General features: G+C 46.9%; 1 protein-coding gene across 4 annotated transcripts in view; it reads left to right on the forward strand.

The window, feature by feature from the left end:
• LOC109870157 (BCL-6 corepressor) overlaps positions 1-27,336 on the forward strand; it is a 69,267-nt gene that overhangs the window by 12,334 nt on the left and 29,597 nt on the right. For 3 of the 4 annotated variants that reach the window (XM_031800013.1, XM_031800022.1, XM_031800028.1), the window contains 3 exons: positions 4,338-4,413; positions 17,287-20,520; positions 23,653-23,709. In XM_031800013.1, the coding sequence (XP_031655873.1) occupies positions 4,411-4,413; positions 17,287-20,520; positions 23,653-23,709 (3,294 nt within the window). In that variant the 5' untranslated portion in view covers positions 4,338-4,410. The remainder of the gene's footprint in view (positions 1-4,337; positions 4,414-17,286; positions 20,521-23,652; positions 23,710-27,336) is intronic. The other variant, XM_031800033.1, reaches the window with a different exon arrangement.

Below are 27,336 nucleotides of genomic sequence, written 5' to 3' on the forward strand. Positions count from 1 at the left end.
GGCTTTCAAATTACTACTCAATGTGTGTGTGTTCGTGTGTTTTTGTTGTTGAAGATTTTGTGCCCATGGATATAGTCTAGGATATTGAACATTACACAGTGCATTGGCTACTCGGGCTGAACCCATTTGCCCTCATCGATCCATACATGTGAACGTAACCTCGTGTTGCAGATCCCTTCAGCAATCCAGACCTGTAACCACACACAGCAGGTTTCTGTAATGCTCTCTGCTGTTTTATATAGGCTTTTAATGGGGTTTATTGCTTAACATGGCAAGTTTATGCTTACATTGATGGACCAACAGAGGCCGTCATGACACAGTTTTGAATGTCTTGAATGTCTTGCAGAGTGTCCCATGAGGGGATGACATGCTCTCCGCTACACCATGGATGAGTCGCGAGAGGGCCCAAGTGTGTGGGTTGGTCATGGAGGAGACGCCAGTTTGCCTTTCCATCCTTCCTCTATTATTTCGACCTCTCCATGCTCCTAAGTCGACATACAACCTGGCTCCACTCATTTTCTATTTCTTCTTCATACTGCTGCATTCAGTCACCCTGACACGGTTTCCTGTGAGTTCGTGGAAAATGTTTTGTGCGAGAGAAGGTATGGCGGGATGGGAAAGACTGAATGATCCCGGCTGTTCGGGCAGCAGATGTGTTCGGGCGAATCGAGAGATGGGATTTCCACACATCACAATCATTTGGATAGCCATTCTAGCTTTGCCCTCATGTGGATGCTAGCAAGCAGGCTAGGTAGTGCTAGGTATCAACAGCCAATCCAGTGTTTGGTATTTTGTTAGGATTCCTATTAGCTGTTGGCAGCATCTACTCTTCCTGGGGTCCACACAAAACATGAAACATTACACAATGCAGAAGATTAATAGACAAAAACAGCTCAAGGCCAGAACTACATTTAAAAAATGGCGCACGAAGCCAACATATCAATACTTACACAAACTATCTAGATCAAATAGTGAAGAGGCGTTGCAGGTGAGGTGTTGCATTGTTTAAACAATTTTTTACACCAGGTTTGCTGTTCATTTTAGCAATATGAGATGGAAGGAAGTCCCATTCAATAATGGCTCTATATAATGCTGTACGCTTTCTTGAATTTGTTCTGGATTTGGGGACTGTGAATAGAACCCTGGCGGGGTAAGTGTGTGTGTCAGAGCTGTGCAAGTTGACTATGCAAAAATGTGGGATTTTCAACATTTTGTTTCTTATAAAAAGAAGTGATGCAGTCAGTCTCGCCTCAACTCTTAGCCAAGAGAGACTGGTATGCATAGTATTTATATCAGCCCTCTGTTTACAATGAAGAGCAAGACATGCTGGTCCTTGCAGCACTCAAACACACGACTGGATAATAATCAAGATGAGACAAAACTAGAGCCTGCAGGACTTGCTTTTTGGAGTGTGGTGTCAAACAGACCTCTCCCCATCATGACAACCATTGAATCTATATGTTTTGACCATGACAGTTTACATTCTAAGGTAACACCAAATAATTTAGTCTCAACTTGTTCAACAGTTTTTTACTGGCTACCCATCCCAAAACAGACTGCAACTCTTTAAGGGTTTCAGTGACTTCATTAGCTGTGGTTGCTGATGCGTATATGGTTGAATCATCAGCATGCATGGACACACATGCTTTGTTTAATGTCAGTGACGTGTCATTGGTAAAATTTGAAAAGAGTAGCGTGCCTAGAGAGCTGCACTGTGGAACACCACACTTGACATGTTTGGCATTTAGAGAAGCTTCCATTCACAAAAAGCCTTTGTGTTCTATTAGAGAGAGCTCTGAATCCACGATATGGCAGATGTTGAAAAGCCATAACACGTTTTTTTCAACAACAAGTTGTGGTCAATAATATCAAAAGCTGCACAGAAATCTAACAGTACAGCTCCCACAATCATCTTATTATCAATAACCTGTTGTGTCAGTGCAGTACATGTTGAGTGCCCTACTCCATAAGCATGCTGAAAGTCTATTGTTAATTTGGTTACAGATTTTTTTTAGTATTTAGTCAAATACAATTTTCCAACAGTTTGTTAAGAGCTGGGAGCAAGCTGATAGGTCTGCTGATACAACCAGTAAAGGCTGCTTTGCCACTCTCTTGGGTAGCGGAATTAGTTTGGCTTCATAGTAACAAAATAGAAGCCACTTTCTGGTTTGATTTTCCTCCAGTTTTCGCCTGCAATATCAGTTATGTTATACTCACAGACAATATGTTGACAGTTTTGGAAACTTTAGAGTGTTTTCTATCCTAATCTGACAATTATATGCATATTCTAGTTTCTGGGCCTGAGAAATAGGGAGTTTCAAATGGGTACGTTTTTCATCCAAAAAATCAATACTGCCCCCTACACTCAACAAGTTGAGGCTACATATATTAATATGGGCTATTTTCAGCCCTTTCCTGGGTAGCTTATCAGAGATGGACATAAAATGAAAAAGAACAAACAAAGCAAGATAAAAAATGTACATTCAGCAGTCCATTAATCAATTAGTGTGTGTGTGTGCTGCAGGGTTGAAGCTACAAACCCGTAGGCTTAGCTATCTCATCCCCTCCAGGATTCTGGGAGGAAGGGTAGACAATGAGCATGTCATTGCGGATGTAAGCAATGTCCTCACAAGCTCTGGCAGCTTTCATGGCTGTGATAAGTTCTTTCCTTTTCTGACGCACAGCTTCAGGATAGTCCGTGGCTCTTTCCAGAACAGCTACCTTGTATTTATTTGAACCTCAGGAACTTGACCACAATCGGCCTGGGCCTTTCACCTGGGCTGGTAATGGGTTTTCCAGTCCTGTAGATGCGATCCAACTCAATATTCCTGTGGTCCATGTTCAATTTCTCGTAGATCATTTCCCTCACTTTGTCCTCAGACTCCGTCCAAGTCTCGTGGAGATTCTACAATTCGATCCACAACCATGTTGTTCCACCTTGATTGTCCCTTGATAATCGGATTTCTCTGTCATTATCATGGATTCACACACAGAACTGATGTTCTCTCTCTCAATGACTTACAGATTGCTGTCATCTTGCCGTTCTCTTGCCGCAAACTGTTCTTCAGGTCCTGGACCTCTCTGGTCAAGTCGTCCATTCCTTTATTAGTTGACTCCACCAGTATTTGACAAAACACTTGAAGCTATTTTGTTGTTGTAGGGGCTGGAAACTAGTGAGCTTTGATTGGTCAATATCGTTGCAAAATCAGAGTATTTGCATAAAGTTCAGCATTTCCCAACTTTTGTCCTGCCCTCTTTACGCTCCCTCGCCCATGCACGCATCGCCCAATGGTCCCTCCTCCCTCTTCACTTCCCTCCATTGAAAATGAATGGTGCTCTGTTTCATCGCCCCCGACATGTTATCTTGAAATGTAATGGTTATGTCTCACACGGAGGCAGGCAGGCATGCCAGACAGGCAGGCAGACCAGACAGACCGACCGACAGGCAGACCCGACAGGCAGACCAGACCAGACCGACCAGGCAGGGCAGACAGGCAGACCAGACAGACCGACCGACAGGCAGACCCGACAGGCAGACCAGACCAGACCGACCAGGCAGACCAGACAGGCCGGACTGTGTTGTGCCTTAGCCTCCAGGCAAGGGGGAAGGGAGGAACAGCAAGGGAGAAGGAGATTAATGAGCTCGAGGTCACTGTAATAAAAGCGGCATGCCTGTGGCCCGGAGCTCGAGTCACAGACAAGTTTCTTTCCTATGATGGAGAAGCCAAGTCTCCTCTCTCCCTCTCCTCTCTCCCTCTTCTCTCTCTCTCTCTCTCTCTCACTGACTGACTTGGGTAAATAGGTACCTCTCACTACCAGCAATTTCACCATCCTCACTTAATGGTGATAACGCAGGTTATGTGTTTGGTGTTTGAGCAATACATAGCCTATTCAAAGTGACCTTAAGTTTGTTTTGGAAGGCAATTGAATATTAGCCAGCCGGCAGAATGGCGGGAGGGAAGGGCAAGGAGGGCGTACGAGTGAAAACAAGTATGTGGAGAACGTGATTGAATGGCTGGGGCCCCACAATGTAAATTGGCTACTCCCTTGGGTGGGTGGGGAATGCGAGAGGGCTATAGATTGGGGTGGAGGGGGAGTGTGTGTTGCAATAGCAGAGGAATCACCCCCTCTCCCCACCTTTCTGCCCTTCGTCTCCCTTCTCGCTCTTTCTCAGTGTGATGTGTTGTTGGTGCAATTGAAAACTCAAGCCGTTAAGCCAGTCATTAACTAGAGCACTGCACACCACTGCCACCACACCAGGCAAACACCCCTATTATGACATGTCAGTGTATATGTATGTGTGCAAATGATTCTGACCATGTGTTTTCTCTCTCCAGGAGATGACCTGTTAGTGATGCGGGGACCCAGAGAAATCTGGATTTAAGTGAAGGGAACCACATCACACAAAGCATGGTACGTCATCGTCTATATCATGTATATTACAGTTTTATAACACTGTTTATAACCAGATTAAAGGCCCAGGACAGTCAATGTGTTTTTCTGTGTTTTGTATCTGTAAATTGCACAGCAGCTGATGAAACTATCACTATTGGTTACATCTAAGATGGCGTAGCAGTGAAGACATGTTTTGTTTTGTCCTCTCGTGTACTTTTGTATTTTTTATATATATATATATATAAAAAAATACAAAAGTACACGAGAGGACAAAACAAAACATGTCTTCATTTATATATATATATATTTTTCAATTTATTTTCAATCTCTTGATTTTTTAAATTCGATTTATACCTTCCGGTAACCTGCCTCACCCAATGTGATATGGAATCTCTCCATAAGCTAACCAGCTAATTAGCTACAAGCTATAGTCATTGTTAGCCACTGCTAACGGCTTTTACCTTCTGCACAGATACCAGCCCTGTTTTTAGCCTGGATAATTCTCGCCTGTCTACCAATATCGTTTGTCTACCAAAATCGGACTGTCTCTCCACAACAACGCCGGATTCCTGCCGTAATCCCTGGACCACTACTTCTGATCTTCACAGCTAGCTTGCAGCTAGCTCACTAGCTCGCAGCTAGCTAGCTCGCAGCTAGCTAGCTCGCAGCTAGCTTTCACTCACCGTGGCACCTAGTACCAAAGCTATTCCCTGAGGCCCACCTCCCGGCCTACTCAGCTGTTCACCCGAACCCCACTCATACACGGCTAGAGCCCAAAACTCCACCGGATCCTAGCTGTAAACTCTGAACCTTGGCACCAGATCACCGCTGCTACCGATTGGATATAGTGGCTAACGCCACTGCCACGAAGCTAGCACCAGTTAGCCGTGAGCCAGGCACATCTCCCGGCTAGCAAACTAAATTCCACAATACCTCTTTCGCCATCTGGCTTGGATTCTCTGTCAACACAGCGCCCGGGTATCCTGGAAGGATATTGACCTCATCCCGTCAGTTGAGGATGCCTGGTCTTTTTTTTAAAGTAACTTCCTCACCATCTTAGATAAGCATGCTCCGTTCAGAAAAATGCAGAACTAAGAACAGATACAGCCCCATGTTCACTCCAGACCTGACTGCCCTCGACCAGCACAAAAACATTCTGTGGCGGACTGCAATAGCATCAAATAGTCCCTGCGATATGCAACTGTTCAGTGAAGTCAGGAACCAATACACGCAGTCAGTCAGGAAAGCAAAGGCCAGCTTTTTCAAGCAGAAATTTGCATCCTGTAGCTCTAACTCCAAAAAGTTCTGGGGCACTGTAAAGTCCATGGAGAAAAAGGTCACCTCCTCCCAGCTGCCCACTGCACTGAGGCTAGGTAACACGGTCACCACTGATAAATCCATGATAATCGAAAACTTCAAGCATTTCTCAACGGCTGGCCATGCCTTCCTCCCTGCTACTCCAACCTCTGCCAACAGCTACACCCCCCCCCGCGCAGCTACTCGCCAAGCCTCCCCAGCTTCTCCTTTACCCAAATCCAGACAGCAGATGTTCTGCAAAACCTGGACCCGTACAAATCAGCTGGGCTTGACAATCTGGACCCTCTATTTCTGAAACTATCTGCCACCATTGTCGCAACCCCTATTACCAGCCTGTTCAACCTCTCTTTCATATCATCTGAGATCCCCAAGGACTGGAAAGCTGCCACGGTCATCCCCCTCTTCAAAGGGGGAGACACCCTGGACCCAAACTGTTAGACCTAAATCCATCCTGCCCTGCCTATCTAAGGTCTTCAAAAGCCAAGTCAACAAACAGATCACTGACCATCTCGAATCCCACCGTACCTTCTCCGCTGTGCAGTCTGGTTTCCGAGCCGGTCACGGGTGCACCTTAGCCACGTTAAAGGTACTAAATGATATCATAACAGCCATCGATAAAAGACAGTACTGTGCAGCCGTCTTCATCGACCCGGCCAAGGCTTTCGACTCTGTCAATCACCATATTCTTATCGGCAGACTCAGTAGCTGGTTTTTCTAATGACTGCCTTGCCTGGTTCTCCAACAACTTTGCAGACAGAGTTCAGTGTGTCAAATCGGAGGACATGTTGTCCGGTCCTCTGGCAGTCTCTATGGGGGTGCCACAGGGTTCAATTCTCAGGCAGACTCTTTTCTCTGTATACATCAATGATGTTGCTCTTGCTGAGGGTGATTCCCTGATCCACCTCTACGCAGACGACACCATTCTGCATACTTCTGGCCCTTCCTTGGACACTGTGCTATCTAACCTCCAAACAAGCTTCAATGCCATACAACACTCCTTCCGTGGCCCCCAACTGCTCTTAAATGCTAGTAAAACCAAATGCATGCTTTCAACCGTTCGCTGCCTGCACCCGCACGCCCGTCTAGCATCACCACCCTGGGTGGTTCCCGACCTAGAATATGTGAACATCTATAAGTACCTAGGTGTCTGGCTAGACTGTAAACTCTACTTCCAGACTCATATCAAACATCGCCAATCCAAAATTAAATCTAGAATTGGCTTTCTATTTTGCAACAAAGCCTCCTTCACTCAGGCTGCCAACACCCTGTAAAACTGACTATCCTACCGATCCTCGACTTCGGCGATGTCATCTACAAAATGGCTTCCAATACTCTACTCAGCAAACTGGATGCAGTTTATCACAGTGCCATCCGTTTTGTTACTAAAGCACCTTATACCACCCACCACTGCGACCTGTATGCTCTGGTCGGCTGGCCCTCGCTACATATTCGTCGCCAGACCCACTGGCTCCAGGTCATCTACAAGTCCATGCTAGGTAAAGCTCCGCCTTATCTCAGTTCACTGGTCACGATGGCAACACCCACCCGTAGCACTCGCTCCAGCAGGTGTATCTCACTGATCATCCCTAAAGCCAACACCTCATTCGTCCGCCTTTCCTTCAGTTCACTGCTGCCTGTGACTGGAACGAATTGCAAAAATCGTTGAAGTTGGAGACTTATCTCCCTCACCAACTTTAAACATCTGCTATCTGAACAGCTAACCGATCGCTGCAGCTGTACATAGTCCATCGGTAAATAGCCCACCCAATTTACCTACCTCATCCCCATACTGTTTTTATTTATTTACTTTTCTGCTGTTTTGCACACCAGTGTCTCTACCTGCACATGACCATTTGACCACATGACCATCTGATCATTTATCACTCCAGTGTTAATCTGCTAAATTGTAATAATATGCCTACCTCATGCCTTTTGCACACAATGTATATTCTAGTGTGTTATTGACTTGTTTATTGTCTACTCCATGTGTAACTCTTGTGTTGCTGTCTGTTCACACTGCTATGCTTTATCTTGGCCAGGTCGCAGTTGTAAATGAGAACTTGTTCTCAACTAGCCTACCTGGTTAAATAAAGGTGAACTATAAAATAAAACAAAACATCTCCCTCAAATTAGGCTCCTCCAATTAAGTTGGTCACTCAGCCCATTCCCAGACAGACCTAGCTAAATTCTTGCTTGGGAAATATTTTGTAGCTTTTTTGTTCCATTTTAAAAATAACTATTGCAGCAGTGGAAGCTCCTCAGAGGAGGAAGGGGAGGACCGTTCTCATTGAAATTAATAAAAGTAAAAATAGTAAAACATTTAAGTTATCCTTTTCAGATAAAACTATACTAAATACACTGCTCAAAAAAATAAAGGGAACACTAAAATATCACATCCTAGATCTGAATGAATGAAATATTCTTATTAAATACTTTTTTCTTTACATAGTTGAATGTGCTGACAACAAAATCACACAAAAATGATCAATAGAAATCAAATTTATCAACCCATGGAGGTCTGGATTTGGAGTCACACTCAAAATTAAAGTGGAAAACCACACTACAGGCTGATCCAACTTTGATGTAATGTCCTTAAAACAAGTCAAAATGAGGCTCAGTAGTGTGTGTGTGGCCTCCACATGACCTCCCTACAACGCCTGGGCATGCTCCTGATGAGGTGGCGGATGGTCTCCTGAGGGATCTCCTCCCAGACCTGGACTAAAGCATCCGCCAACTCCTGGACAGTCTGTGGCGTTGGTGGATGGAGCGAGACATGATATCCCAGATGTGCTCAATTGGATTCAGGTCTGGGGAACGGGCGGGCCAGTCCATAGCATCAATGCCTTCCTCTTGCAGGAACTGCTGACACACTCCAGCCACATGAGGTCTAGCATTGTCTTGCATTAGGAGGAACCCAGGGCCAACCGCACCAGCATATGGTCTCACAAGGGGTCTGAGGATCTCATCTCGGTACCTAATGGCAGTCAGGCTACCTCTGGCGAGCACATGGAGGGCTGTGTGGCCCCCCAAAGAAATGCCACCCAACACCATGACTGACCCACCGCCAAACCGGTCATTCTGGAGGTTGTTGCAGGCAGTAGAACGTTCTCCACGGCGTCTCGAGACTCTGTCACATGTGCTCAGTGTGAACCTGCTTTCATCTGTGAAGAGCACAGGGTGCCAGTGGCGAATTTGCCAATCTTGGTGTTCTCTGGCAAATGCCAAACGTCCTGCACGGTGTTGGGCTGTAAGCACAATCCCCGCCTGTGGACGTCGGGCCCTCATACCACCCTCATGGAGTCTGTTTCTGACAGTTTGAGCAGACACACATTTGTGGCCTGCTGGAGGTCATTTTGCAGGGCTCTGGCAGTGCTCCTCCTGCTCCTCCTTGCACAAAGGCGGAGGTAGTGGTCCTGCTGCTGTGGTGTTGCCCTCCGACGGCCTCCTCCACATCTCCTGATGTACTGGCCTGTCACCTGGTAGCGCCTTCATGCTCTGGACACTACGCTGACAGACACAGCAAACCTTCTTGCCACAGCTCGCATTGATGTGCCATCCTGGATGAACCGCACTACCTGAGCCACTTGTGTGAGTTGTAGACTCCGTCTCATACTACCACTAGAGTGAAAGCACCGCCAGCATTCAAAAGTGACCAAAACATCAGCCAGGAAGCATAGGAACTGAGAAGTGGTCTGTGGTCACCACCTGCAGAAGCACTCCTTTATTGGGGGTGTCTTGCTAATTGCCTATAATTTCCACCTGTTGTCAATTCCATTTGCACAATAGCATGTGAAATTTATTGTCAATCAGTGTTGCTTCCTAAGTGGACAGTTTGATTTCACAGAAGTGTGATTGACTTGGAGTTACATTGTGTTGTTTAAGTGTTCCCTTTATTTTTTGAGCAGTGTATATTAACAGGTCACCTAACTAACTTATTGAAACACACTGTTTTGCAATCAGTCTACAGTAGCCTCAACAGCATTCTGTAGGGTGGCACCATGGTGTAGCCGAAACAGTCTACAGTAGCCTCAACAGCATTCTGTAGGGTGGCACCATGGCGTAGCATCATGGCGTAGCATCATGGCGTAGCCGAAGGACAGCTAGTTTCCCTCCCTCCCTTTTTTAAATTTAATTATTTTTATTTTATTTAACTAGGCTGTTCTCATTTGCAACTGTGACCTGGCCAAGATAAAGCAAAGCAGTTTGACACATACAACAACAGAGTTACACATGGAGTAAACAAACATACAATCAATAATACAGTAGATATATATATATATAGCATGTGCAAATGAGGTAGGATAAGAGAGGTAAGGCAAGAAATAGGCCATGGTGGCGAAGTAATTACAATATAGCAATTAAACACTGGAATGGTAGAATGTGCAGAAGATGAATGTGCAAGTAGAGATACAGGGGTGCAAAGGAGCAAAATAAATACAGTATGGGGATAAGGTAGATAGATGGGCTGTTTACAGATGGTTTATGTACAGGTGCAGTGATCTGTGAGCTGCTCTGACAGCTGGTGCTTAAAACTATTGCGGGAGATATGAGTCTCCAGCTTCTGTGATTTTTGCAGTTTGCTCCTCTGGGTACATTGACTTCAATACAAAACCTAGGAGGCTCATGGTTCTCACCCCCAACTTATCACTACTTGTTATGCACTGCAGTGCTAACTAGCTGCAGCTCATGCTTTCAGTACTAGATTCATTCTGTGATCCTTTGATTGGGTGGACAACATGTCAGTTCATGCTGGAAGAGCTCTGATAGGTTTCAGTACATCCTCCGGAAGTTGTCATAATTACTGTGTAAGTAGACTTAGTAGACTTACACAGTAATTATGACAACTTCCAGAGGATGTACTCCAACCTAGCAGAGCTCTTGCAGCATGAACTGACATGTTGTCCACCCAATCAAAGGATCAGAGAATGAATCTAGTACTGAAAGCATGAGCTGCAGCTAGTTAGCACTGCAGTGCATAACAAGTAGTGATAAGTTGACTCAAAAAGAGAAAATAGTTGAACAGTTTTGAATACATTTATTTCAAAATTAAGAAGATGCGAAAGAGCTATATTTAGTTGTCTTTAACTTTCACTTATACTACATTACCAAAAGACACCTGCTCGTCGAACAGCTCATTCCAAAATCATGGGCGTTAATATGGAGTTGGTCACCCCTTTGCTGCTATAAAAGACTTTACTCTTCTGGGAAGGCTTTCCACAAGATGTTGGAACATTGCTGCGGGGACTTGCTTCCATTCAGCCACAAAATTAGTGAGGTCGGCAGTGATGTTGGGCAATTAGGCCAGGCTTGCTGTTGGCGTTCCAATTCATGCCAACGGTGTTTGATGGGTTGAGGTCAGGGTTTTGTGCAGACCATTCAAATTCTTCCATTTCAACAAATCATTTCTGTATGGACCTTGCTTTGTGCATGGGGGCATTGTCATGCTGAAACAGGAAAGCGGCTTCCCCAAACTGTTGCCACAAAGTTGGAAGTACAGAATTGTCTAGAAAGTCATCGTATTCTGTAGTGTGGGCCTAGCCCGATCAATGGAAAACCGACCCAGACCATTAGTCCTCTGCCAAACTTTACAGTTGGCACTAGAGATTCACCAATTAATTGGCATGGCCGATTTAATTAGGGCCGATTTTCAAGTTTTCATAACATTCGGTAATTAGCATTTTTGGACGCAGATTATGGCCGGTTACATTGCAATCTTCGAGCAAACGCGAGTGCAGCAAGGAGCCACGGTAAGTTGGTAGCTGGCATTAAACTGATCTTACAAAAAACAATCAATCTTCACAATCACTAGTCAACTACACATGGTTGATATTACTAAGTCCTGCGTTGCATATAATCACTGCGCTAGCTGTTAATTTATCATCGAATCACAGCCTACTTCAACTTCGTCAAACTGTTGATTTAACAAAAGCGCATTGCCAAAAAGCACCATCTTTGCACAAATGTACCTAGGCATGGATGTTTATGCTTTTCTTAAAATCAATACACAAGTATATATTTTTAAACCTGCATATTTAGCTAAAGGAAATCCAGGTTAGCAGGCAATATTAACCAAGTGAAATTGTGTCACTTCTCTTGCTTTCTTTGCACGCAGAGTCAGGCTATATGCAACAGTTTGGGCCGCCTGGCTCGTTGCGAACTAATTTACCAGAATTTTACATAATTATGACATAACATTGAAGGTTGTGCAATGTAACAGCAATATTTAGACTTTGGGATGCCACCTGTTAGATAAAATACGGAACGGTTCAGTATTTCACCGTAAGAATAAACATCTTGTTTTTGAAATGATAGTTTCCGGATTCGACCATATTAATGACCTAAGGCTCGTATTTGAGATGATAGTTTCCGGATTCGACCATATTAATGACCTACGGCTCGTATTTGAGATGATAGTTTCCGAATTCGACCATATTAATGACCTAAGGCTTGTATTTGTTTGTTATTATATTATAATTAAGTCTATGATTTGATAGAGCAGTCTGACTGAGCGGTGGTAGGCAGCAGCAGGCTTGTAAGCATTCATTCAAACTTTACTGCGTGTGCCAGCAGCTCTTAGCAATGCTTGATGCACGGCGCTGTTTGACTTCAAGCCTATCAACTCCTGAGATTAGGCTGGCAATACTAAAGTGCCTATTAGAACATCCAATTGTCAAAGGTATATGAAATCCAAATGGTATAGAGATAAATAGTCGACACATCAAAAATCCTAAAATAACTACAACCTAAAACTTCTTAACTGGGAATATTGACGAACTGGGAATATTGAAAAACTTCATATGTTCTGAGCAAGGAATATAAACTTGAGCTTTTTTACATGGCACATATTGCACTTCTACTTTCTTCTCCAACGCTGTTTTTTGCATTATTTAAACCAAATTGAGTGTCATTATTTATTTGAGACTAAATAGATTTTATTTATGTATTAAGTTAAAACAAGTGTTTATTGTTCACTCAGTATTGTTGTAATTGAAAATATTTTTGTAAAAATAACAATTACAACAATACTGAATGAACAATAAACACTTCTCTCTCTCTCTCTCTCTATATATATATTTATTTATTTATTTATTTATTTATTTATTTATTTATCGGCCGATTAATCTGTATCAGCTTTTTTTGGTCCTCCAATAATCGGTACCGGCGTTGAAAAATCATAATCCGTCGTCGTCCTCTAGTTGGCACTATGCATTCGTGCAGGTAGTGTTATCCTGGCATCCGCCAAACCCAGATTCCTCTGTTGGACTGCCAGATGGTGAAGCATGACTCATCACTCCAGAGAATTAGTTTCCACTGCTCCATAGCCCAATGGCGGCGAGCTTTACACCACTCCAGCCGACACTGCTCGGCCATGGAAACCAATTTCATGATGCTCCCGACAAAGTTATTTGGCTGACGTTGCTTCCAGAAGCAGTTTGGAACTCGGTAGGGAGTTGCAACCATGAACAGATGGTTTTTATATGCTACGAGGTTTCTCCACTCGGAGGTCCTGTTCTGTGAGCTTGTGTGTCCTACCACTTCGCGGCTGAGCCGTTGTTAATCATAGACGTTTCCACTTCACAATAACAGCACTAGCTCTAGCAGGGCAGATATTTGACAAACTGACTTGTTGGAAATGAGGAATCCTATGACGGTGCCACGTTGAAAGCCACTGAGTTCTTCAGTAAGGCCATTATACTGCAAATGTTTGTCTATGGAGATTGCATGGCTGTGTGCTCGATTTTATATACCTGTCATTAATGGGTGTGGCAGAAATATTCAAATCCACTAATTTGAAAGGATGTCCACATACTTTTGTATACAGTGGGGCAAAAAAGTATTTAGTCAGCCACCAATTGTGCAAGTTCTCCCACTTAAAAAGATGAGAGGCCAGTAATTTTCATCATAGGTACACTTCAACTATAACAGACAAAATGAGAAAAACAATCCATAAAATCACATCGTAGGATTTTTTATGAATTTATTTGCAAATTTATGGTGGAAAACAAGTATTTGGTCACCTACAAACAAGCAAGATTTCTGGCTCTCACAGACCTGTAACTTCTTCTTTAAGAGGCTCCTCTGTCTTCCACTCGTTACCTTTATTAATGGCACCTGTTTGAACTTGTTATCAGTATAAAAGACACCTGTCCACAACCTCAAACAGTCACACTCCAAACTCCACTATGGCCGAGAACAAAGAGCTGTCAAAGGACACCAGAAACAAAATTGTAGACCTGCACCAGGCTGGGAAGACTGAATCCGCAATAGGTAAGCAGCTTGGTTTGAAGAAATCAACTGTGAGAGCAATTATTAGGAAATGGAAGACATACAAGACCACTGATAATCTCCCTCGACCTGGGGCTCCACGCAAGATCCCCCCCCTTGGGGTCAAAATGATCACAAGAACGGTGAGCAAAAATCACAGAACCACACGGGGGGACCTAGTGAATGACCTGCAGAGAGCTGGGACCAAAGTAACAAAGCCTACCATCAGTAACACACTACACCGCCAGGGACTCAAATCCTGCAGTGCCAGACGTGTCCCCCTGCTTAAGCCAGTACATGTCCAGGCCCGTCTGAAGTTTGCTACATAGCATTTGGATGATCAAGAAGAAGATTGGGAGAATGTCATATGGTCAGATGCAACCAAAATATAACTTTTTGGTAAAAACTCAACTCGTCGTGTTTGGAGGACAAAGAATGCTGAGTTGCATCCAAAGAACACCATACCTACTGTGAAGCATGGGGGTAGAAAAACATCATGCTTTGGGGCTGTTTTTCTGCAAAGGGACCAGGACGACTGATCCGTATAAAGGAAAGAATGAATGGGGCCATGTATCGTGAGATTTTGAGTGAAACCTTTTTTTTATTTTTTACCTTTATTTAACCAGGCAAGTCAGTTAAGAACATATTCTTATTTTCAATGACGGCCTGGGAACAATGGGTTAACTACCTGTTCAGGGGCAGAACGACAGATTTGTACCTTGTCAGGTCGGGGGTTTGAACTCGCAACCTTCCGGTTACTAGTCCAACGCTCTAACCACTAGGCTACGCTGCCGCCCCGTTTCATTGAAGATGAAACGTGGCTGGGTCTTTCAGCATGACAATGATCCCAAACACAACAATGCACAGGTCGAGCAAAACATTTGAGTAATCGAGGTGACGGACAGTAACACATTCAATATCACCTTACACAATCTTGCCTGCATCTCGCTGATCTAGGATGTAATCAATAGTCCAACAGTTACAAACGAGTTTCTTTTGGACAAATTCAGGTATATTTATCCCGGTTTCATTCTGTTTGCTTCAGTTTCAGATTTTTTTTTTTCAACAGAATCAGCGGAATGAATATGCCCCTGATCACAAACACAGTTCACTTCATAGCAGCAACATGATCCCTTCGATCGTTGTATAATCCTTCTCTCATCTATGTGCTCTCCTCCTCATCTTTTCCCTTTGCTTGTGGACTTCAGTGTACAACACATCAGCTGTCTGTGACAAGGCGAGAAAAAAAAATCCAAACCATCATAACCGCTACACACACCCTACATCATTATTAACATATTAGCTAACAACGTCAGTACCATCAGTCAACATAGCTACTAGAACTATTGCAATTTTTTTTTAAATTAATAAATCCAAACGTTTTCCGTGACTTGGAAGAGTTCCAGTGTTGGAACAACAACGAATGAGTGGCTTCGTAAGAAGCATTTCAAGGTCCTGGAGTAGCCTTGCCAGTCTCCAGATCTCAACCCCATAGAAAATCTGAAAGTCTGTGTAGATCTTTGGAGGGAGTTGAAAGTCCGTGTTGCCCAGCAACAGCCCCAAAACATCACTGCTCTAGAGGAGATCTGCATGGAGGAATGGGCCAAAATACCAGCAACAGTGTGTGAACCTTGTGAAGACTTACAGAAAACATTTGACCTCTGTTATTGCCAACAAAGGGTATATAACAAAGTATTGAGAAACTTTTATTGACCAAATACTTATTTTCCACCATAATTTGCAAATAAATTCATAAAAAATCCTACAATGTGATTTTCTGGAATTTTTTTCCATTCTCATTTTGTCTAAGTGTACCTATGAGAGAGGCCTGTAATTTTCATAATCTTTTTAAGTGGGAGAACTAGCTAGTTTAACCTACGCAAACACCCGGCTCAAACCGAGAGGAATGCTATGCCAGCTAGCTGGCTATGGCTATCCAACACTGGAACTCTTCCAAGTCACGGAAAACGTTTGGATTTATTAATATTTTTTTTTTGTTGCAATAGTTCTAGTAGCTATGTTGACTGATGGTACTGACGTTGTTAGCTAATATGTTAATAATGATGTAGGGTGTGTGTAGCGGTTATGATGGTTTGGATTTTTCTTTCTCGCCTTGTCACAGACAGCTGATGTGTTGTACACTGAAGTCCACAAGCAAAGGGAAAAGATGAGAGGAGGAGAGCACATAGATGAGAGAAGGATTATACAACGATCGAAGGGATCATGTTGCTGCTATGAAGTGAACTGTGTTTGTGATCAGGGGCATATTCATTCCGCTGATTCTGTTGAAAAAAATAAATCTGAAACTGAAGCAAACAGAATGATAAATATACCTGAATTTGTCCAAAAGAAACTCGTTTGTAACTGTTGGACTATTGATTACATCCTAGATCAGCGAGATGCAGGCAAGATTGTGTAAGGTGATATTGAATGTGTTACTGTCCGTCACCTCGATTACTCAAATGTTTTGCTCGACCTGTGCATCTACGTTCTAAACTTTAATTCATATTCCTGTATTACAGGAAGGTACATTGTTACCCTAAAATGATCTCTTATTGAGATAAAAACAGCTGCATTGGGCCATTTTTAAGAGATGTAAACCATATCCTCATACAAACTCAAGTGAAGACAACCTGTGTATTACATGTGTATAAGGCTGTTTTGAAACAATATAACAGATTTGTACCCGTGTTATTCCCCTGTAGGTGGATGCCAGGGTAACCCCCCTGTGTTATTCCCCTTTAGGTGGATGCCAAGTTAACCCCCCTGTGTTATTCCCCTGTAGGTGGATGCCAGGGTAACCCCCCCTGTGTTATTCCCCTGTAGGTGGATGCCAGGTTAACCCCCCTGTGTTATTCCCCTGTAGGTGGATGCCAGGGTAACCCCCCTGTGTTATTCCCCTTTAGGTGGATGCCAAGTTAACCCCCCTGTGTTATTCCCCTGTAGGTGGATGCCAGGGTAACCCCCCCTGTGTTATTCCCCTGTAGGTGGATGCCAGGTTAACCCCCCTGTGTTATTCCCCTGTAGGTGGATGCCAGGGTAACCCCCCCCTGTGTTATTCCCCTGTAGGTGGATGCCAGGTTAACCCCCCTGTGTTATTCCCCTGTAGGTGGATGCCAGGTTAACCCCCCTGTGTTATTCCCCTGTAGGTGGATGCCAGGTTAACCCCCCTGTGTTATTCCCCTGTAGGTGGATGCCAGGTTAACCCCCCTGTGTTATTCCCCTTTAGGTGGATGCCAGGTTAACCCCCCTGTGTTATTCCCCTGTAGGTGGATGCCAGGTTAACCCCCCTGTGTTATCCCCCTGTAGGTGGATGCCAGGTTAACCTCCCTGGCCACCATGGGTCTGGACTGCAATGCTCTTATGCGGGATGGCCTCCGCCTGCACGGCGGCGTGATCTACCCAGGGATCCAAGCACTGTCGGCTGAGAAGCCCCGCGAAGTGACCAATACCCTCCCCCTGAGCTACGGTCGGGACGGCCTCCCGGACCTCCTCTATAAGTCTGATGTCTCCATGGACAGGAGCAAGCCTAGTAATGGCTACATGGGCCTGTACAAGAGCCCTCCACCAGGCCTCCAGAGGGGGCCAGAGGGCCTAGACGGGATAGGTGTGGGGCCTGGGGGGCAGAAGCCCTCAGAGCTGGGCCTGGGGGGTGCTGGTGCAGGAGCAGGTGGGTACCTACGTCTGCCCTGGGGGCTGAGCCCGGGCCTCTACCCCTTCATGGACACGTCCAAGTACGCCGCCCTCAGCATGTACAAGGCTCAGTTCCTCAGTCAGCCCAGCCCCTACCTGCCCCAGCACCTGGCCTACCAGTCCCTCTGTGCCTCCCAGGGGGGGAACATGAACCCTGCTGCTGCCTCGGCCACCGAGAGGCTCTACTTCATGCCCCCCTACCCCCCGTCCCCTATCTCCTCCCCCCTGGTGGGGTCTCCCATGAGGATCCCAGCGGTGTCTGTGGCCCCAACCTCCATGGTACACTGTCAGGAGAAGGGACTGAGTGTCGGGTCTCGCATCCACCACGAGGGCTCTCCGTTTGGGCAGCAGCTTCACCAGCCTCCCCCTCCACCCCAGCACCTTCAGCCCCCCCACACAGACCGAGACAGACCCCCCAGCAGGAGCAGTAAGCCCACTAGACCCACCTCAAACAAAGGAGCCAACAACAGCAGTGGTAGTATTAGTGGTGGTGGTAGTAATAGCCTTCCCATTGATTCCTCCCCTCGCGCCTCTACTCGCCTCCCCCAGCCTGCTCCTCCCCTGCCTCCCACTCTCAGCGACAGCACCTTAGACCTACAGAGGCCAGTCCCTCGAATAGGGCCACCATCTTCCTCCTCTTCCCAGTCGATGCCTCACCCATTCTATGTGAGCAGCATTGCTCAAGAGCACCCCTCCCCCGCCCGGCCCAGCCCCCACAAACCCAGACCCAGGGATGGGGCGTCAGAGCACAGGGCTGGGGGGTGTGAAAGGAAACCCAATCGGTCCCCTTCTAAACCGTCCTCTGAGCGGAAAACCCCACCAAACAAGACTACCAAAGACCCAGCAGACCCAAAGCCTCTGGATCTCTCTGGAAGGCTGCTGGAGTTTGACCTGCCTCCCAACAGCTTCCCCATCAAGATGGAAGATCTGGGGCCTCGGTACGGACATCCCCCATGCCGGGAGCTCCTGAAGGAGACCCTCTCACCCTCCTCCCACCCCTCCCACTCAGTGGTCTGCAGCACTTTCTCCAAGGCCCCAGACAGACCAGAGATGATCAGCACTTTGCACTCCTCCTGGGTGGTGCCCACCCCTACACCTATCTCCACCATTGGGTCCACCCACACACACCCCCACCCGCCAGCCCTATCCCCCTCCCCCAGGCCCAGCCCAGACCCCCAAGGGAAACGCTCCTCTCCCTCAGTCATCAAACACAAGGTTATAGAGAGAGTCCTGCCCCAGTCCCAGCAAAACAGTCCATCCTGCCTCAGGGTTGGAGAGCCACATACTAACACAATACCTTCCAATCACAAGCCTGCCTCCACGATGCCCCCATCCCCCAAACCCAATGGTGATTGGCCCAATCACAGCCCCAGCCAATCAGAAGGTTCCCCCATGGCCGGCCATCATAGGAGCTCCACAGAGAAGCCTCTTAAAGCCCCCAAGAGGGCTGAGACGTCCCAGGAGGTGTCTCCCTATATTAAACGTCCCTGTCTGGAGAATACCAACGGGCACCCGCCCAGCCACCTTTACCTAGCTCACAGCATGGCCTACGCCAACCGATACCTGCACTACTCTGTACCTGACAGCATGGCCCTCCATTCTCTCCCTCTGCCAGGGAAGGGCCCAGCCTACCCTCACCCTGTCCTGCTGGGCAGTAGCAGCCTGTACCCCTCCCACTTGGCAGCCAAACATCCCTTACCCTACCACAGCCATGCTGGGGAGTACCTCACCTACAACTCCCAGGAGATGACCCACCCTCTGATGCACACACATCCAGACTCTAAAGCCCTGGAGCGGGCAGATCAGGGGCCCAAGTGCCGGGGCCATGGTCAGGACAAACCTAGGGGTCTCACAGAGGATTGTGGTGGGTCCCACAGGGGCCGAAGTGGTGTGGAAACAGGAGAGGGGTCCCACATGAAGCCCAAAAGAGAGGATGGGGAGCAGGGAGGGAGCCAGCCCAGACCCACTTCCTCCTCCAGCCTCAGTACCCCCTCCAAAGACCGCATCGTCTGCATTGACCTCGTCCACTCCGACACAGATGGAGAGTCCACTCTGACCACCAACAAGCCGCAAGTCTCTGTCACCATTCCCATCGCCAGGGGCAACCAACACAAGTGTTGCCATGGCAACGAAAACATTAGGGAAGTGGAACGGGAGCCAAAACACCAACTGCATCACCACCACCCCCAGCATCTTCATCACCACCCCAGCCCAAGCTCCACCATGACAACTATCCACACAGACAGACAACCAGAAACTCTCTGTTTGAGACCAAAGCCCCTCCAGGAGACGGGCTGTCCAGGTATGGCCTCTAGCCCACCTTGGGGCTCCCCAAAGCTGGTTAATCGGGCCGAGGAGAGCCCTGAGGACCAGAGCCCTTCCTCAGACCCAGGGGAACAGGACCAGAGCACCCTGCGCTGTGCCCGAACGTCTGGTGACCGCAAGTCTGGCGACCACATCTCTGGCAACCGCATGCCTGGAGTCCGCACAACTGGGGATTGTGACCGCAAGTCTGGCGACCACTTGTGTAGAGATGGCACGTTTTCTTGCGACTTCACGTCTGGAGAGGAGAGAGAAGAGATGGACAAACGAAACTCCTCCCACCCCATCCATAGCTACATGGGCCTGGGGAAGGAGAGGGACAGTGAAAGAGAGAGTGTTGGAGACACAGAGGAGTCACATGGAGAAGGGGATGAGGACGAAGAGGGTGGGCGAAGAGGCTCACGGAGGACCAGCCTGACCAAGAGGATCGCTAGCTCCTTGGGCTATGTGGGTGACCGCATCAAGTGTGTCACGACCGAGCTGTACGCAGACTCTAGCAAGCTGAGTCGGGAACAGCGCGCCCTGCAAGTGAGTTGAGAGAAATTCAGATGTATTTGGGGTGAGGGGCAGCGTCAGTGGATGTGATGGTAACATGACTCATTCATCTGAGGTTATTTACTGTTTATATGGTACGTTCCCATGTAACCTGTGCAGGAATCAAACCTACAACTACGGTCCATTCTGCCACCTATTTTAGCGGCCCATAGACTGTCATATTATTCAGACAATATATGACTTCATATAGGAGGTGTCTTAGAATCAGTCTATGGATCAGATACCTGTTCCCCATAGCCGAAGTTGCAGGGTGAGGGTGAGTTCAGGGTTATAGGCTTATACCAGCCCTTTCTGGTTGCCTCTGAGATTGAGAGGACGTTTGAAGCATGTTGACAGTCAGTGAGTTAGCACAAGGCCAGTTCAAAGGTTAACCTAGGCCTGTGAGTTGTCTAGGCAACATTGGTTAGGTTGTTTGCGTGCTCTGTGTATCTAGCTTGGGAGAAATAGTGAAATAGAAAGGCAGGTTCCAAACGCATGTGTTGCTGGCTGCTGAGCGGTGGGGCTTCACATGGGGACAGGGCTGTGCTTAACCCCAACGTGAGCCAGAGGGGCTGAAGGATGGGGTTCCCCCTCCACCCACCCTGGCCTTATCCAAGGTCACACATCCCTTCCCCCAAGGCTATTAGTGCCTGGCTCCTCACACACTGAACACATTAAGACACGCACACCAGGGTTTCCGTTAGCCGGTAATAGCCAGTTTTGTCCCCCAAAAATAACATTGAAAAGACGATAAAATAGAATTGGTGCCCGACAATTGTCTGGGAGAAGAAGAATAAATCCCATTGTAAAATAAGGCTTTTAGCCTAGTCATTGATGTAAATGCCAGTCGATGTAAATACATTTGGCTGGTCATGCTTATCGGTCTATGTTAATTTGCATAATTTAGTGGAATTCATTTGGTGTGTGTGTACTGTATATTCATTATCTTATTTAGCATACAGATACAGAGCCTTAGAGTGAGACATCTGTCAGACAGCGTTGCTGCATGTTGTGGTGCTTTCAAGACAACTGTGAAAAATACGAGGTCAAATCAGGCTGTGTCACAACCTGCTGTGGTGGGAGTCCCACAGGGCGGCGCACAACTGGCCCAGCGTCCTCCGGGTTTGGCCGGGGTAGGCCGTCATTGTGAATAAGAATTTGTTCTTAACTGACTTTCCTAGTTAAATAAAGCTTAAATAAATACATTTAAAATGACCTCAGTGATCTTCAGGTCGGAAAGTCTGAGCTCAAGAAAGAGGACCAAGTTCCTGAGTTGGTTTACTGTTCAAAACTATTTCCCCCTTTGGAGCTCATTTGTTTTTCCCAGTTCTCTTCAACGCACAGAAGTCGGAAGTTGGAGATTTCCGAGTTGATTTGAACGAGGCGTCAAACGGAAGGCAGGCTTCATCAGCGCGACACACACCACTTTGCTATGAGCTGGAGGCATTTTGAAAACATATAAGCTACTTAATTGTTTGAAACCTGAAGGTTTTACTGCATATTATGAGGCTTGTCTTACCTTGCTTCAAAGTACCATTCTTATTCATCTCTGTCACATGAAACCTGTCGCATGTGCACTGCCTTTTGAAAACAGCGTTTTCCCGCTAAAATGATTATGGAACAAACATTCGAGTAGCCTACTGCCTTGAGTGCCCTGCTTTGGTGATAACGGGAAGAAATCGCCTGATCGTTTACCTTAAACTATTAAACTTTCTGATCTTTGCTATGTAGCCTAGTCCTCCTGGTTGTAGGAATTTGGGATCTATCATCCCACAACTGTCCCAGAGTAAGTCTGGAATAGGCTATTTCTTTCTCCACAAGCTGACCAATAGAACAGGTAGGCTCATCTTTTCTACTATAGTAGATTGACATAAGTTAGTGATTTTGTTGTTTGCTACTTGTCTTGTTGGCTGTTATTCTAAAATGTTCAAAGTGCACATTCGGTAAGAAGGACCGCACATCGTTGCATCCTGGACTGGCATGTTCTGTTAATATGAATGACCATACTGTAAATGTGCTGTCATTCTGAGCACTTTGGGTGGACGCCCTAATCAGGTTATGCACCTAATGCATATGGGTCCGGTACATTTCTCAAATGTCCAGTAAATTAAAATGTTGCCGGTCAAATGTCCGGCGCCACATTTTCCTAAAGGAAACCCTGACACACACACACACACACACACACACACTGTAGACAAACACAGATTCAGTCCTGCACAACTGAACTGCGGTGCGTGATCAGACTGTATGCACTGAATCTACTTCTCTGGTTGTCATAGACCAACATTCTGGTTAGATTAGTGAAAAAAACATGTGTGTGTGATTTCTGGCATAGACACACACACACCTCTTATGATTTATCAATGAATGGGACAAAGGCACGTGTGTGTGTTAACCGGTTGGTTCCACCTGTCCATATGTTGCCAGGGCTCCTCTAAACCATGTTGGTTTGTCGTAAATTGTTATGCTTGCTGATATAAAGCTATCAAATGCTAGATTTCTGGATGTTTATTATCATCTTAATAATGGCCTCTGTCTAACTCCATTATTATAAATCATATACCCACAATCCCCCTCCCCCTAAAAAGGAAGTACATTGGGTGGGGTGTTACCTTTCACTTTGAAAAATACATGTTTTTCCAGTTCAGGAAAGCAGGGTTGTGTGTGTAAGTAACAGGGAGACTCCAATCAAATCAAATCAAATCAAATCAAATTTATTTATATAGCCCTTCGTACATCAGCTGATATCTCAAAGTGCTGTACAGAAACCCAGCCTAAAACCCCAAACAGCAAGCAATGCAGGTGTAGAAGCAATCCCCCAGGTCTGCACTACTGCTGGGGTTCCTTTCTCCTGATAGGCAATAGGTTGGTTGATTGATTGACTAATGATACTGATTGGTCAATCCTTGATTAAAGGGGAAGAAGAAAAAGCAGCAGGGCCACAGACACTGAGGAACAGAGTAAAGACGTGTTAACATACAATACCTACATGCAATGATAGACAGATATACTGACTAAAATGATAGACAGAATATGAAATTATGAAAATGATGGACAGAGTATGAAAAGGACAGAATATGCAATGGACAGATATATTGAGCCCCCTCCCCCGTTCTAATTGCATAGATGGAAGTCATATCACGAGAGGGGGATAATATAAGTCGACCTGCAGCTATCTGGGAGGTCAGTTCTTTACATTTCTCTATCTCACTCTACCCCTCAGACAGGCTTTCTCTCCTTCCCTCTGCCCTCTCTTTCTGCTACCTCTCCTTCCCTCTGCCCTCTCTTTCTGCTACCTCTCCTTTTCTCTGCCCTCTCTTTCTGCTACCTCTCCTTCCCTCTGCCCTCTCTTTCTGCTACCTCTCCTTCCCTCTGCCCTCTCTTTCTGCTACCTCTCCTTCCCTCTGCCCTCTCTTTCTGCTACCTCTCCTTTTCTCTGCCCTCTTTCTGCTACCTCTCCTTCCCTCTGCCCTCTCTTTCTGCTACCTCTCCTTCCCTCTGCCCTCTCTTTCTGCTACCTCTCCTTCCCTCTGCCCTCTCTTTCTGCTACCTCTCCTTTTCTCTGCCCTCTCTTTCTGCTACCTCTCCTTTTCTCTGCCCTCTCTTTCTGCTACCTCTCCTTTTCTCTGCCCTCTCTTTCTGCTACCTCTCCTTTTCTCTGCCCTCTCTTTCTGCTACCTCTCCTTTTCTCTGCCCTCTCTTTCTGCTACCTCTCCTTTTCTCTGCCCTCTCTTTCTGCTACCTCTCCTTCCCTCTGCCCTCTTTCTGCTACCTCTCCTTTTCTCTGCCCTCTCCTTCCCTCTGCCCTCTCTTTCTGCTACCTCTCCATTTCTCTGCCCTCTCCTTCCCTCTGCCCTCTCTTTCTGCTACCTCTCCTTCCTCTACCTCTCAGACAGGCTTTCTCTCCTTCCCTCTGCCCTCTCTTTCTGCTACCTCTCCATTTCTCTGCCCTCTTTCTGCTACCTCTCCATTTCTCTGCCCTCTTTCTGCTACCTCTCCTTTTCTCTGCCCTCTCTTTCTGCTCTCTCCTTTTCTCTGCCCTCTCTTTCTGCTACTTCTCCTTCCCTCTGCCCTCTTTCTGCTACCTCTCCTTTCTCTGCCCTCTCTTTCTGCTACCTCTCCTTCCCTCTGCCCTCTCTTTCTGCTACCTCTCCTTCCCTCTGCCCTCTCTTTCTGCTACCTCTCCTTTCTCTGCCCTCTCTTTCTGCTACCTCTCCTTCCCTCTGCCCTCTCTTTCTGCTACCTCTCCTTCCCTCTGCCCTCTCTTTCTGCTACCTCTCCTTCCCTCTGCCCTCTCTTTCTGCTGCCTCTCCTTCCCTCTGCCCTCTCTTTCTGCTGCCTCTCCTTCCCTCTGCCCTCTCTTTCTGCTACCTCTCCTTTTCTCTGCCCTCTCTTTCTGCTACCTCTCCTTTTCTCTGCCCTCTCTTTCTGCTACCTCTCCTTTTCTCTGCACTCTCTTTCTGCTACCTCTCCTTTTCTCTGCCCTCTCTTTCTGCTACCTCTCCTTCCTCTACCCCTCAGACAGGCTTTCTCTCCTTCCCTCTGCCCTCTCTTTCTGCTACCTCTCCTTCCCTCTGCCCTCTCTTTCTGCTACCTCTCCTTCCCTCTGCCCTCTCTTTCTGCTACCTCTCCTTCCCTCTGCCCTCTCTTTCTGCTACCTCTCCATTTCTCTGCCCTCTCTTTCTGCTACCTCTCCTTTTCTCTGCCCTCTTTCTGCTACCTCTCCTTTCTCTGCCCTCTTTCTGCTACCTCTCCTTTCTCTGCCCTCTTTCTGCTACCTCTCCTTCCCTCTGCCCTCTCTTTCTGCTACCTCTCCTTCCCTCTGCCCTCTCTTTCTGCTACTCTCCTTCCCTCTGCCCTCTCTTTCTGCTACCTCTCCTTCCCTCTGCCCTCTCTTTCTGCTACCTCTCCTTTCTCTGCCCTCTCTTTCTGCTACCTCTCCTTCCCTCTGCCCTCTCTTTCTGCTACCTCTCCTTTTCTCTGCCCTCTCTTTCTGCTACCTCTCCTTTTCTCTGCCCTCTCTTTCTGCTACCTCTCCTTTTCTCTGCCCTCTCTTTCTGCTACCTCTCCTTTTCTCTGCCCTCTCTTTCTGCTACCTCTCCTTTTCTCTGCCCTCTCTTTCTGCTATCTCTCCTTTTCTCTGCCCTCTCTTTCTGCTACCTCTCCCTTTCTCTGCCCTCTCTTTCTGCTACCTCTCCTTTTCTCTGCCCTCTTTCTGCTACCTCTCCTTTTCTCTGCCCTCTCCTTCCCTCTGCCCTCTCTTTCTGCTACCTCTCCATTTCTCTGCCCTCTCCTTCCCTCTGCCCTCTCTTTCTGCTACCTCTCCTTCCTCTACCTCTCAGACAGGCTTTCTCTCCTTCCCTCTGCCCTCTCTTTCTGCTACCTCTCCATTTCTCTGCCCTCTTTCTGCTACCTCTCCTTTTCTCTGCCCTCTCTTTCTGCTACTTCTCCTTCCCTCTGCCCTCTTTCTGCTACCTCTCCTTTTCTCTGCCCTCTTTCTGCTACCTCTCCTTTTCTCTGCCCTCTCTTTCTGCTACCTCTCCTTTCTCTGCCCTCTCTTTCTGCTACCTCTCCTTTTCTCTGCCCTCTCTTTCTGCTACCTCTCCATTTCTCTGCCCTCTCTTTCTGCTACCTCTCCTTTTCTCTGCCCTCTCTTTCTGCTACCTCTCCTTCCCTCTGCCCTCTCTTTCTGCTACCTCTCCTTCCCTCTGCCCTCTCTTTCTGCTACCTCTCCTTCCCTCTGCCCTCTTTTTCTGCTACCTCTCCTTCCCTCTGCCCTCTCTTTCTGCTACCTCTCCTTCCCTCTGCCCTCTCTTTCTGCTACCTCTCCATTTCTCTGCCCTCTCTTTCTGCTACCTCTCCTTTTCTCTGCCCTCTCTTTCGGCTACCTCTCCTTCCCTCTGCCCTCTCTTTCGGCTACCTCTCCTTTTCTCTGCCCTCTCTTTCTGCTACCTCTCCTTCCTCTACCTCTCAGACAGGCTTTCTCTCCTTCCCTCTGCCCTCTCTTTCTGCTACCTCTCCATTTCTCTGCCCTCTTTCTGCTACCTCTCCTTTTCTCTGCCCTCTCTTTCTGCTACTTCTCCTTCCCTCTGCCCTCTTTCTGCTACCTCTCCTTTTCTCTGCCCTCTTTCTGCTACCTCTCCTTTTCTCTGCCCTCTCTTTCTGCTACCTCTCCTTTTCTCTGCCCTCTCTTTCTGCTACCTCTCCTTTTCTCTGCCCTCTCTTTCTGCTACCTCTCCTTTTCTCTGCCCTCTCTTTCTGCTACCTCTCCTTCCTCTACCCCTCAGACAGGCTTTCTCTCCTTCCCTCTGCCCTCTCTTTCTGCTACCTCTCCTTCCCTCTGCCCTCTCTTTCTGCTACCTCTCCTTCCCTCTGCCCTCTCTTTCTGCTACCTCTCCTTCCCTCTGCCCTCTCTTTCTGCTACCTCTCCTTCCCTCTGCCCTCTCTTTCTGCTACCTCTCCATTTCTCTGCCCTCTCTTTCTGCTACCTCTCCTTTCTCTGCCCTCTCTTTCTGCTACCTCTCCTTTTCTCTGCCCTCTCTTTCTGCTACCTCTCCTTCCCTCTGCCCTCTCTTTCTGCTACCTCTCCTTTTCTCTGCCCTCTCTTTCTGCTACCTCTCCTTCCCTCTGCCCTCTCTTTCTGCTACCTCTCCTTTTCTCTGCCCTCTTTCTGCTACCTCTCCTTTTCTCTGCCCTCTCTTTCTGCTACCTCTCCTTTTCTCTGCCCTCTCTTTCTGCTACCTCTCCTTTTCTCTGCCCTCTCTTTCTGCTACCTCTCCTTTTCTCTGCCCTCTCTTTCTGCTACCTCTC

This window comes from Oncorhynchus kisutch, linkage group LG2 (assembly GCF_002021735.2).
Source record: "Oncorhynchus kisutch isolate 150728-3 linkage group LG2, Okis_V2, whole genome shotgun sequence".
Lineage (NCBI taxonomy): Eukaryota > Metazoa > Chordata > Actinopteri > Salmoniformes > Salmonidae > Oncorhynchus > Oncorhynchus kisutch.